The sequence below is a fragment of the Nerophis ophidion genome, linkage group LG20 (assembly GCF_033978795.1).
Source record: "Nerophis ophidion isolate RoL-2023_Sa linkage group LG20, RoL_Noph_v1.0, whole genome shotgun sequence".
Classification (NCBI taxonomy): domain Eukaryota; kingdom Metazoa; phylum Chordata; class Actinopteri; order Syngnathiformes; family Syngnathidae; genus Nerophis; species Nerophis ophidion.
In genome coordinates, this window is record NC_084630.1 from 45,956,839 (window position 1) to 45,971,355 (window position 14,517).

Genomic DNA, 14,517 nt, shown 5'->3' on the forward strand with positions numbered 1-14,517 from the left:
GGGCCTATCCCCAGGTGCATGTCTTTGGAGGTGGGAGGGGCCTATCCCCAGGTGCATGTCTTTGGAGGTGGGAGGAAGCCGGAGTACCCGGAGGGAACCCACGCATTCACGGGGAGAACATGCAAACTCCATCCCATCCATCCATCTTCTACCGCTTATTCCCTTTGGGGTCACGGGGGGCGCTGGTGCCTATCTCAGCTACAATCGGGCGGAAGGCGAAGTACACCCTGGACAAGCGAACATGCAAACTCCACACAAAAAAGTCCAGAGCCCGGGTTTGAACCCGGGTCTACTCAGGACCTTCATATTGTGAGGCAGACGCACTAACCACTGTTCCACCGTGAATCCCTAATTTGGGTACCGGTACCAAAATATTGATATCGGGATAACATTACAACAATTTGACTTGACAACATTTAAAGTCCTACTGAAATGAGATTGTCTTACTTAAACGGGGATAGCAGGTCCATTCTATGTGTCATACTTCATCATTTTGCGATATTGCCATATTTTTGCTGAAAGGATTTAGTAGAGAACATCCACGATAAAGTTCGCAACTTTCGATGCTAAGAGAAAAGCCCTGCCTGTACCGGAAGTCGCAGACGATGACGTCACAAGTGTGGGGGCTCCTCACGTCCTCACATTGTTTATAATGGGAGCCTCCAACAAAAAGTGCTATTCGGACCGAGAAAACGACAATTTTCCCATTAATTTGAGTGAGGATGAAAGATTCGTGTTTGAGGATATTGATAGCGACGGACTAGAAAAAAAAAAAAGTTTAAAAAAAAAAACGCGATTGCATTGGGACGGATTACGATGTTTTTAAACACATTTACTAGGTTAATTCTGGGAAATCCCTTATCTTTCTATTGTGTTGCTAGTGTTTTAGTGAGTTTAATATTACGTGATAGTTGGAAAGGTGTGTCCATGAGTGTCTCGACGCGCAGTGTCTCAGGGGAGTCGACGGCAGCTTTATGGACGGCACAAGATCAGCTTTTCTCCAGTAAGAACTGACTTTTTAACCACAATTTTCTCACCGAAACCTGCTGGTTGACATATGGTCGGGCTTCATGTTGGCTTGACCGCTCTGATCCATAGGAAAGTTTCACCTCCAGGAATTTTAAACAAGGAATCACCGTGTGTTTGTGTGGCTAAAGGCTAAAGCTTCCCAACTCCATCTTTCTACTGTGACTTCTCCAATATTAATTGACCAAATTGCAAAAGATTCAGCAACACAGATGTCCAAAAAAACTGTATAATTATGCCGTTAAAACAGACGACTTTTAGCTGTGTGTGTGTGCAGCGCTCATACTTCCTCAAAACGCGTGACGTCTTGCGTACACGTCATCATTACACGACGTTTCGAAGACGAAACTCCGGGGAAATTTAAAATTGTAGTTTAGTAAACTAAAGCGGCCGTATTGTCATGTGTTGCAATGTTAATATTTCATCATTGATATATAAACTATCAGACTGCGTGGTGGGAAGTACTGGCTTTCAGTAGGCCTTTGACATCCATTTGGACTATCACGTTGTAACTGTGTTTATCCTTAGAAACCAGCAAGAAACTTTTATAAATACATTCAACTTTCAGCAGCGGATGAAACAGCTGCAATGAGTAGGTCGCTTGGTATTTGTAAATAAATAATTTAAACCCCCCTTGCAGCCTGCCTCTTTTCCATCCAGCTCCTGATTTAACAGCCATCCCAATGGAACCCAGATCTAAATACCGGTTAATGTGGCTTTTTACGTTCATTTTTTTAAAAGACAGGAGATAATATAGCAAACACAATTACCTTTTAGCTTTTGTGTTCTTTCACAAGGAAGTACATAACGGGAAATGTTGAGTGGGTGCTGGACGAATCGGGGGATCGATTGCTCTCGCCTGGTTGAAAATCCAAGTTGAGCGTCGAAGGTCTGACACTGAGAGCTCACACACACATGCTCTAGTATCGACAGATTGGGAGCGACGTCAGCTCACGTTACCGGTAAGATAAACATTTTATAAACAATATTACACCTTTAAATATATCCCATTATTGCCATGTGTTCTGTATTAGTAATTGTGGGTTTGTTACTTTTTTTAAAACATTTTATTCCACCCTCAGTGTGTGCGCTTTTCTGTTTTTCGCCTCCGCTAAGAAACATGATAAAGACGATAAAGTTTTTATTCCCGCAATTGTTTCGTCTTTTTCCACGCATAACGACGCTTTTTGAAGGTATTTGTAGGCGTGGGTAGTCAGTCACTGGAGGTTCTCCTCTTGTGTGTGTAGGAGAAGGAAGAGGAGGAGGAGGAGGGGAGTCGCTATAGCTTCTTTTTTTTAGCTAGCGAGAGAAATTACGCAGGCGGGTCAAATAAGTTTAAATCCACGCCAAAGTGGCCAAAGTTGTTCTAAAGTAAACTCGCTTATTAACCGGGCTGTGGAAAGTGTGCGTGTTTCCCCGTGGGTTGGATGGAAAGGGCTTCAGCGCACAATACGTGCCGCGCACTCACGTTAGCATACATTAGCCGTGTGAGAAATAGCGAGTAGTCAGACTTGTTTAAAGTTGATGTTTTCTTACGTCGTTTTTTACGTATTTTACGTGAGGTGGCGGGTTAAACCAGTGGTTCTTAACCTTTTTTCACTGATGTACCCCCTGTGAACATTTTTTTAATTCAAGTACCCCCTAATCAGAGCAAAGCATTTATGGTTGAAAAAAAGAGATAAAGAAGTAAAATACAGCACTATGTCATCAGTTTCTGATTGATTAAATTGTATAACAGTGCAAAATATTGCTCATTTGTAGTGGTCTTTCTTGAACTATTTGGAAAAAAAGATATAAAAATAATTAAAAACGTGTTGAAAAATAAAAAAGTGATCCAATTATAAATAAAGATGTTTACACATAGAAGTAATCATCAACTTAAAGTGCCCTCTTTGGGGATTGTAATAGAGATCCATCTGGATTCATCAACTTAATTCTAAACATTTATTCACAAAAAAAGAAATCTTTAACATCAATATTTATGGAACATGTCCACAAAAAATCTAGCTGTCAACACTGAATATTGCATTGTTGCATTTCTTTTCACAGTTTATGAACTTACATTCATATTTAGTAGAAGTATTATTAAATATATTTCGAAAGGATTTTTGAATTGTTGCTGTTTTTAAAATATTTTTGAAAAATCTCACGTACCCCTTGGCATACCTTCAAGTACCCCCAGGGGTACGGGTACCCCTATTTGAGAACCACTGGGTTAAATAATGATAGAATTGCGTAGTTTTTTAAAATTATTATTTATTTATTTATTAGTTTTTTTATTGAACTCCAAACATACATTTATAATGCACACAAAAGTCAAGGCACTTTCAAAATCAGCGGAACATGTCAAGGAAAGAAAACAAAAGCAAATACAGAGAATATTAAATAATGATAATAATGAAAAATATTTTAAAAAATCACTTTAAATGTTTTTAACAAAGATATGTTTTCAACAAAGATATATGTCTTGTTTAAAGTTGCTGTTTTTTTTACATCATTTTCAAAGTTTTTTACGTGAGGTGTCGGGTTAAACAATTATAGAATTGCGTTGCTTTTTTAAAACTTATTTATTACTTTTCTTTTTTTTATTGATCTACAAACATACATTTATAATGCACACAAAAGTCAAGGCACTTTCAACATCAGCGAAACATGTCAAGGAAAGTAAACAAAAGCAAATACAGAGATTATTAAATAATAATAATCAAAAATATGAAAAAAAAATCACTTTAAATGTTTGTAACAAAGATATACATTTTAAGGGCTTTTGTACTCTTAATCATCCTCCAAGATTTTATTGATAATTGTAAATCCACCCATCCATTTTCTACCGCTTGGGGAGTGCTGGAGCCTATATCAGCTACAATCGGGCAGAAGGCGGTGTACACCCTGGACAAGTCGCCCCTCATCGCAGGGCCAACACAGATAGACAGACAATATTCACACAATAGGGCCAATTTAGTGTTGCCAAACAGTGTTGCCAAACAACCTATCACCAGATCCATCCATCTTCTTCCGCTTATCCGAGGTCGGGTCGCGGGGGCAGCAGCCTAAGCAGAGAAGCCCAGACTTCCCTTTCCCCAGCCACTCTGTCCAGCTCTTCCCGGGGGATCCTGAGGCGCTCCCAGGCCAGCCGGGAGACAGTCTTCCCAACGTGTCTTGGGTCCTCCCCGTGGCCTCCTACCTTTTGGACGTGCCCTAAACACCTCCCTAGGGAGGCGTTCGGGTGGCATCCTGACCAGATTCCCGAACCACCTCATCTGGCTCCTCTCGATGTGGAGGAGCAGCGGCTTTACTTTGAGCTCCTCCCGAATGGCAGAGCTTCTCACCCTATCTCTAAGGGAGAGCCCGGCCACCCAGCGGAGGAAACTCATTTGGGCCGCTTGTACCCGTGATGTTGTCCTTTCGGTCATGACCCAAACCTCATGACCATAGGTGAGGATGGGAACGTAGATCGACCGGTAAATTGAGAGCTTTGCCTTCTGGCTCAGCTCCTTCTTCACCACAACGGATCGATACAGCGTCCGCATTACTGAAGTCGCCGCACCGATCCGCCTGTCGATCATGCAATCCAGTCTTCCCTCACTCGTGAACAAGACTCCGAGGTACTTGAACTCCTCCACTTGGGGCAGGGTCTCTTCCCCAACCCGGAGATGGCACTCCACCCTTTTCCGGGCGAGAACCATGGACTCGGACTTGGAGGTGCTGATTCTTATCCCAGTCGCTTCACACTCGGCTGCGAACCGATCCAGTGAAAGCTGAAGATCCCGGCCAGATGAAGCCATCAGGACCACATCATCTGCAAAAAGCAGAGACCTAATCCTGCGGTCACCAAACCGGAACCCCTCAACGCCTTGACTGCGCCTAGAAATTCTGTCCATAAAAGTTATAAACAGAATCGGTGACAAAGGACAGCCTTGGCGGAGTCCAACCCTCACTGGAAACGTGTCCGACTTACTGCCGGCAATGCTGACCAAGCTCTGACACTGATCATACAGGGAGTGGACAGTCCGATACCCCATACTCTCTCAGCCCTCCCCACAGGACTTCCCGAGGGACACGGTCGAATGCCTTCTCCAAGTCCACAAAGCACATGTAGACTAGTTAGGCAAACTCCCATGCACCCTCACTGACCCTGCCGAGAGTATATGTAGAGCTGGTCCACAGTTCCACGACCTGGATGAAATCCCCAGATCATTAAGCCAATTTGAACATGTAGGTTTTACTTTCATAAATCTACATTTATGTATATATTTTTTTGCCTGCAGAATAATAATGTTGACAAACATTTCTATGTTACAGTTGTTTATTAAAAACATAAACATTTAATGTTCATTTTTAAAAAAATATCTATTTATTCATTTGATAGGGAAATCATAATACAGCTACTGAGAAAACAGATACTTTTTTGTACCCCCCCCCAAAAAAAAAATACAAAAACAAATTTGATCTCTTCTAGAAAATGGGTACATCTCCACACCCCTGTCCCTCAGCCAATCTCTGATCTCCTCCCAAAACACAGGTACACTCTCACATTCCACAAAGAGATGATTGACATCCTCGACAGCTCCGCAGATATAACAGCCATCAACCTCCATGTTAAATAAAAAAAAATCCTTTAAAGGGTATATTTAATTAATCATTTTAAATTGTATTTCTTTAATTTTGGGCAGAATTGGGTATGCAATATATCTTGTCCTTATTTTCCTTAGCTCAACCTTTGTAAACTCCTTCAGGATATGTTGTCTATGAACTGTGCCCGGAAAATCTAATTGCGTTGTTTTAGATGCTGAAACCAACCTGAACGCTATAGTCCAGGATGGCCAAAGTGTAACCCGGGGGCCGTTTGCAACACACTTAGTTTTTTTATTGGCCCGTATAATTGCAAAAATGCAATCAAACAAAAAAACAATATGGTGGACGACAGAGGAAAGTAGGCATAATGTAGAGAGAAAATACTGATAATTAATAACGCAAAGCTTTGTCCACTATTTAATACATACTATTTAAGTGGTACACCACCATTATTTGATATTTCAGAACATAGCTCCTGGTGGAATGAAGTTTTAGACAGCTCTATGTAATACTTGGTCTTTGAACGGTGTGCTGCCGCTTTACTAAGATGTATTTTTTTAAATATCTTAAACAGTGCCTACAAGCGTCCTCTGTGAGTGCGAAGCAGTCAAACCCAAAAAAAAGAGAGGAAACCGAGGAAATCCCCAGAAAGGAAATGCCAATCGCAGCCACTGGACAGCCGACGACTCAAGAGCCCAGAGTTTACCCCCAACTGCCCTCCACCCCGGAGCCGGTCTCTAAAGGGGCTGATTTATTCGACGAGGCGGGGGCGGCGGACTCGGCGGAGCGGACAGAGTACGGGGGCGCAGAGGGGGGCAGAGGAGTCGGGGGCTATAGTTATAGTAGCATTCGGAGCCTACAGCCTGCACCCGCCAACAGCTCTCCGCCGCAGTCTCCAGCTGCATCCTCCTCTTTTCTTTTCCACTCACTCCACGGCCACCAAATGGCAATGGAGCCCCCCAGGACTCGGTCGCGTTCTCGATCTGGATATTACCAGCAGTATAATGGTGGCAATGGAATTACTGGCAGTGGAGTCATAGGAACTAACCAGCAGTCGCACGTTGCCGGTGGTTGCGCTCTGCTTGGGGCTCACAGCATCCACGCAGAGAACCAGCAGCGAGCCCCGGGAAGTAACGCCTCTCCTGGCTTCCAGAGACTTCCCTCATTCCCTGGAGCTCACCGCATCCCGGCTGAAGGTAAATGGTTTAATATGTCCATCAAGGTTTGGAAGCAAAATGTTTCACTAAACACTTCTGCTCATACTGCAGGTCGTCCTAGATCAGGTACTTTAGTTTAAGATGACCTGTGTGTTGACTTAGCAAAGTATGCCTGTTATAACTTAATTTAAATATAGTGAGGTAATGTTTTTCCACAATGATCATCGTATTCAATTCTAAAGGCACACAAACCATATCACTCTGTATAGTATGGACTCTGACCGCCTGAATCCTATTGAACCACTCTGCATAGCTGCCTCAACGGTAGCTTTAAGTCAAACATACACATTGAGCACAGTTTTTGAATCCACAGTAAGTGTTTTTTACATAACCAGTAGGGGTGTAATGATTGATTAATCGATTTATATTCCTTAGATTCAACTACAACGATCTGCGCTGGGCAAGTTTGCCTTCCAAAAGATAGGTATCGATCCAACATTGTTTTAAAAGAGAATCGATGGATTTTATCAATCCTAGAAAAAGTATATGAAGTTTAACACTTTTAATGATAAGGACGGCAGAACAAGTGTAATGGATAGTTTTACAGTGGCTGAAAAAGATCATAGCAAATGCAAATACTACACGACAATATCATGAATTACAACATAACTTTCAGCTACAGCACAATCGCAAAAGCCACAACAAATACAAACGCCTCAACACAATAATATAAAACTACGACACAACTTTAAACCACATAGTACACAACGGAAGTGACGGCAGAACAAGTTACGGGGATGAACAAGCTTCGTAAACACAGAATATTAGTATTATTGAAAAAGTAAAAAAATAAATTATTATTGAAAAAGTTGTCAAACTTCACTTTTCAAATTTTGCTCATTACACCATTTTCAACTTTCCTTGTCAGGAAGTTGGTGAGTAGCCCAAACCCGTCACTTCTGTTTCGTTTTTGTATTGTCGTTTTCATTTATAGTTGTAATGTCTTTGTTATTGTGTTGTGGCGTTTGCATTTGTTGTCTGAGATTTTTATCTGCTATTGTTAATTAGCTGTTAACCAAAATGAGTAGATACATGTCAAACCACTGAGATTTGGTTGCATTTATTTTTTTATATTTATTTATTTTCCATTTGTTTTATTTCTATTTAAAAAAACAACAGGAAATGTAGCCGCTAAATCTGCTGTTAATTCAACCTGAATATATTTTGGTTGCACTTACCTTTTTGATATTGTATTGTTTTATGTTAAAAAAAACAAAAGCAGCAATAGCAGGTAAAAATACTGTTAAAATGTTGGTTACTTATATTGAACATGTCTCTAAATGTTGAAAATGAGAGCAGAAAAGGTTTCCTCTTGTTAATCCAACCCAAAGTGTTGGTTGCACTTTATTAAAATAAGATGTGAATGTATTATCCATTTTTTTTAACTTGCACCCCTAAGTGTAACTGCCAAACTAAATATATATACCAGTCAACAGCTTAGGTCTATTATCTAAACACTGTTTTTAGGTAGTGTCTTCTATTGAGCTGATGATTGTTGGCACTTACTTTTACTTACTGTAAATATAATGCCTGACAAGTAAGACTAGTACAACTAGACAAAGTTCGATGTAACATTAATTTAAAAAGTTGTTAATGGCCTTTTCATAAGCAACATGTTGTTGTGCTAGCTAGGCATTCTGTACTATGTGTTCTAGTTTGGTTTTGTACTTCCCTTTCGGCGTAAAACCTGTGTGTCCGGCTTAGTGCTGTATGTACTGCATGTGCTGTGCAATGAGTCACACAACTTTGAAACACTTGAACACAAGAGATTCACAAAGATGGACACTAAGGGAAGGGTTTACCAAGATTAGGGGGATGCTTTAGTTTAGTGTGGTCACATGTGGTGGAAAATATTTTTAGTGAATATATTTGAATGAAACTCAACAAGATACAAAGTTGGGATGGGTACATTTGGTAATTGATGTTTGTGTGCTACTGTGTAGAATATGTACAACAGTATATGAAGTCTTTTTTACCTGACCACACATCTCATAGCCAAAAACATATACAAAATATATCCTCTTATTTACATATTAATGCCAGTCACTAAACATTGAAAGTAGACCAGAAGACATAATTGTTGTTTTGAATGTGTGAGTCTCGTTGCCCAATGTACACGTCAGGTCAGGTACACTGAGATGGGATTTATGGCTCTTTGAAGGTAGCTCTTGAGGAGCAGTTCCTTTGCAACGAGCCGTTCAATTGTGTGGTTTGTTATCATAGTTCTTTTTTTTGTTTTAACGTTTTTTTATTGCAGAAAAAAACATTGGTAGCATTATACGATGCGGAACTGAATAATTAAAATTTACACATATTACTTTATTGTTGAGAAAAACATGCTTCGCTGCATTTCAAACAAAGCACGGTGACAACCAATAGTCAGCCAACCACCAGGGGGCGACCGATAGACAGTGGGCTCATGTTAGAATGAGTAAGAGTGAGTGACAACTAGGGATGTAACAATAAACGTTATAATGATAAACCACAGTAAAATTACCCACGGTTAGTACAAACCCCGTTTCCATATGAGTTGGGAAATTGTGTTGGATGTAGATATAAACGGAATAAAATTATTTGCAAATAATTGTTAACCCATATCCAGTTGAATATGCTACAAAGACAACATATTTGATGTTCAAACAGATACACCTTTTTTTTTTTTGCAAATAATCATTACTTTAGAATTTGATGCCAGCAACATGTGACAAAGAAGTTGGGAAAGGTGGCAATAAATACTGATAAAGTTGAGGAATGCTCATCAAACACTTATTTGGAACATCCCACAGGTGTGCAGGCTAATTGGGAACAGGTGAGTGCCATGATTGGGTATAAAAACAGCTTCCCAAAAAATGTTCAGTCTTTCACAAGAAAGGATGGGGCGAGGTACACCCCTTTGTCCACAACTGCGTGAGCAAATAGTCAAACAGTTTAAGAACAACGTTTCTCAAAGTGCAATTGAATGAAATTTCGAGATTCCAACATCTACGATCCATAATATCATCAAAAGGTTCAGAGAATCTGGAGAAATCACTCCACGTAAGTGGCCTGGCCGGAAACCAACATTGAATGACCATGACTTTCGATCCCTCAGACGGCACTGTATCAAAGACCGACATCAATCTCTAAAGGATATCACCACATGGGCTCAGAAACACTTCAGAAAACCACTGTCACTAAATACGGTTCGTTGCTACATCTGTAAGTGCAAGTTAAAGCTCTACTATGTAAAGCGAAAGCCATTTATCAACAAGCCGTCGGCTTCTCTGGGCCAAAGATCATCTAAGATGGACTGATGCAAAGTGGAAATGTATTCTGCGGTCTGACGAGTCCACATTTCAAATTGTTTTTGGAAATATTCAACATTGTGTCATCCGGACCAAAGAGGAAGCGAACCATCCAGACTGTTATCGACGCAAAGTTAAAAAGCCAGGATCTGTGATGGTATGGGGGTGCATTAGTGCCCAAGGCATGGGTAACTTACACATCTGTGAAGGCACCATTAATGCTGAAAGGTACATACAGGTTTTGGAACAACATATGCTGCCATGTAAGCGGCGTCTTTTTCATGGACGCCCCTGCTTATTTCAGCAAGACGATGCCAAGCCACATTCAGCACGTGTTACAACAGCGTGGCTTCGTAAAAAAAGAGTGCCGCTACTTTCCTGGCCCGCTTGCAGTCCAGACCTGTCTCCCATCGAAAATGTGAGGCGCATTATGAAGCGTAAAATACGACAGCGGTGACCCCGGACTGTTGAACGACCGAAGCTCACATAAAACAAGAATGGGAAAGAATTCCACTTTCAAAGCTTGAACAATTAGTTTCCTCAGTTCCCAAACGTTTATTGATTGTTGTTAAAAGAAAAAGTGATGTAACACAGTGGTTAACATTCCCTTTCCCAACTACTTCGTCACCTGTTGCTGGCATGAAATTCTAAGTTAATTATTTGCAAAAAAAATTTTAATATGTGAGTTTGAACATCAAATATCTTGTCTTTATAGTGCATTCAATTGAATATGGGTCAAAGACATGCACCTGGGGATAGGTTGATTGGCAACACTAAATTGGCCCTAGTGTGTGAATGTGAGTGTGAATGTGGTCTGTCTATCTGTGTTGGCCCTGCGATGAGGTGGCGACTTGTCCAGGGTGTACCCCGCCTTCCGCCCGATTGTAGCTGAGATAGGCGCCAGCGCCCCCTGCGACCCCAAAAGGGAATAAGCGGTAGAAAATGGATGGATGGATGGATGGATTTGCAAATCATTGTATTCCGTTTATATTTACATCTAACACTATTTCCCAACTCGTATGGAAACAGAGTTTGTAATACCAGTTACATTTTTAACTACAGATTTATTAATGCATTTTAGGCAATACTGCTTACTTCCTGTAAAAGGAATCATAGCAGCGCATGCCCACTAACGTCGTTTCGAACATGGCGGAAAGCAACTATTGTACAGACTTTGCCCTGTAGAGTTCCTCTCTGACTAAACAGAGCCAAGCGTTTCGTTGAAGTTCCTTTCCCTTCAGTTTATTTCCCTGGAGTCTCGGCATGCGTTCAAGAGCGCACTGCTGCTATTAGATGACTACAGGTATGTACAATATTGGAGATGGATGCATTTTTCCCACGCTAAAAGTATACCATGGAGGAGATGTTGGTTCCATTTTCGCTCCAGGTATACGGCGTCTTATCAGCTGTGACTGAGAATTAATGAAGTGAAGAAACATGCAGCAGGCGATGTTTAAGGACCGTTGCCAGAACTTGTTTACAAAGTCTTTCGTTTGTTTACTGGGATGCTCACTCGTCCTTAATTTAACTGCATACTTTATCAGTGTTAACATAACATAAGTACTAGGTGTAATGTTTTATCATCCCTTTGAATTGACTGCAAGCTGTGAAGATTTTGTATTAGATGTGAGAGGTATCACTTGTGTTTGTTTTTTTTGGCCAAACTTTTGTGCTGAAACACTCTGTGTTGTTGGAAAAGAACTACACTTGTTATTAGACTTTATCTTCATTAGCGAAAATGCATTGTGTTTTATATAAGGAATCAAAAAGTAAACTATGTTTTGACATGTTGTGGATTTGTTCATTTCATAAAGTTACTTTGAAAACCATTCATGTGATGTAGCACTTTGTTAATGTTCTATTGTGTATAGTTAATGCCTATAAAACATATTTCTGCTCAAACTCTTAATGAATCTATTCCAATACATGTACATTTAAATGTGCATAACTATTAAAAATACTTCTCTATAAAACTATAAACATAGCGATAAAGGCATTATGTAATGTGAAATGGGTGACCTGTTGATACTGTTAATGAACATAAAGACAAATTTCCTTTTAAATATATGGATTACGTTTTTAGCCTTATTAGGCCTTACGTTCACACCCAAACCCAACACTGTTTTACCTAACATATGGAATATTTCTGATTAATAATCGTGATTTCACTATTGATGATTAATTTAAAAAAATCACTGATTAATTTGGCCATAACTTCGCAGCCCTACGTGTGAGACTAGATCTCACATATAATGAACACATTTTTATTTATATGGACAAAACATGCAGTTACGTCTTATGGCCATCAGGTGCCATCTTGCAAAATTCTTAGGTTTGTTTTTGTTCATCTCTTTTGTCCATAAGGTGCTATCTTGCACAATTTCCGAATTTATTTTTTATTTAATTATTTTATTTTGTTTCTGCCATATTACTTTTTTCATAATGCTTTTGTTGTTTTCATATGCACATACAATTTTTACTTGAGGTACAAGGACATTGTTCTTATATACAATGTTTCTTCTTTAAAGGAAATCATTTAAAATGTGTTAGGGTTTTTTTCAATAAAACTTGGTTAAAATATTTCAGCTTATGTACTTTTTGAAAAATGTTAACACATTTCTATACACCGCAATAATAATAACCGTGATAAATTAGGTAACCATAACTATGATGAGAAATGTTCATACCATGACATCCCTAGTGACAACAGAGGTTGAATGTAGACCAGCTAGTGGCTCCCAAAGTTATTAAGAAAAAAAAAAAAGCCATTATTACATCAGTGCAGCTGAGATAGGCTCCAGCACCCCCCACGACCACCAAAAGGGATAAGCGGTAGAAAATCGATGGATGGATGCCCTCACCTCCCTTTAGAGTTACCCATAGATTAACAACTGGCACGCATTCTAACCCCGAAACACGACCGCACGCCTCGCCGTTGTCTAGGCACCCGTGCTCGTTTCCCGAAACTCGGAAATGCACTCGCGCGGATGAACCAACAACAAACGCCACAACGAGTTGCACGACAAAGCTACACTGGTGTGCACATCCAAACAAATTGATTTGCGGAGACACAATAAGCATTAACAACAGTTCCCCTCTTTTTTTAAACCGCCATCGTTTGAGCGTGTTCCTAACAGAGATGGCCACCTGCCACCATAGAGCCCAGACAAACGGCTACAAAAGCGGGGGTGCCCAAAACACAGACAATTGTAACATTAACCGTGCACCGAGGGACCCCGTATCGATCCACCTCTGAAAGACACGCCAAAATAACGGACGTAATAACGTTTTATTTGACCAAAAACATACAGTGAAGAAAATAAGTATTTGAACACCCTGCTGTTTTGCAAGTTCTCCCACTTAGAAATCATGGAGGGGTATGAAATTTTCACGGTAGGTGTATGTCCACTGTATGAGAGAGAACCTAAAAAGAAAAATCCAGAAATCACAATCTATGATTTTTTTTTAACAATTTATTCGTGTGATACAGCTGAAAATAAGTAATTGAACACCTGTCTATCAGCTAGAATTCTGACCCTCAAAGACCTGTTAGTCCGTCTTTAAAAGTCCTCCTCCACTCCACTGTATCATCCTGAATCAGATGTACCTGTGTGAGGTCGTTAGCTGCATAAAGAAACCTGTCCACTCCATACAATCAGTAAGACCCAAACATTCAGCATGGCTAAGAGCAAAGAGCTGTCCAAAGACACCAGAGACAAAATTGTACAACTCCACAAGCATGGAAAGGGCTGCGGAGAAATTGTCAAGCAGCTTGGTGAAAAAAGGTCCACTGTTGGAGCAATCATTAGAAAATGGAAGAAGCTAAACATGACGGTCAATCTCAATCGGCGTGGAGCCCCATGCAAGATATCACCTTGTGGGGTCTCACTGATGCTAAGAAAGTTGAGGAATCAGCCCAGGACTACATGGCAGGACTTGGTCAATGCCCTGAAAAGAGCTGGGACCACTGTTTCCATGGTCACTGTTGGTAATACACTAAGACATCATGGTTTGAAATCATGCAAGGCACGGAAGGTTCCCATGCTTAAACCAGCACATGTTAAGTTTGCCAAAAGACCATTTGGATGATCCAGAGGAGTCATGGGAGAATGTTTTGTGGACAGATGAGACCAAAATTGACCTTTTTGTCAAAATTCCACTATGCGTGTTTGGAGGAATAAGAATGATGCGTACCATCCCAAGAACACCATCCCTACTGTGAAGCATTGGGGTGGTAGCATCATGCTTTGATGGTGTTTTTCTGCTCATGGGACAGGACGACTGTACTGTATTAAGGAGAGGATGACTGCAGCCATGCATTGTGAGATTTTGGCCAAAAGCCTCCTTCCCTTAGTCAGATCATTGAAGATGAGTCGTGGCTAGATCTTCCAACATGACAATGACCCAAAGCACAC

The 14,517-nt window shown here is 40.5% G+C and overlaps 1 protein-coding gene across 1 annotated transcript in view; it reads left to right on the plus strand.

Moving 5' to 3' along the window:
• The first annotated feature begins 1,830 nt into the window (after nucleotides 1-1,830).
• The window catches only part of rnf38 (ring finger protein 38), a 55,416-nt gene continuing 42,729 nt past the window's right edge, over nucleotides 1,831-14,517 (plus strand). Inside the window, exons 1-2 of the mRNA XM_061881379.1 lie at nucleotides 1,831-1,988; nucleotides 6,176-6,797. Of these exons, the coding sequence (XP_061737363.1) occupies nucleotides 6,257-6,797 (541 nt within the window). The 5' untranslated portion in view covers nucleotides 1,831-1,988; nucleotides 6,176-6,256. The remainder of the gene's footprint in view (nucleotides 1,989-6,175; nucleotides 6,798-14,517) is intronic.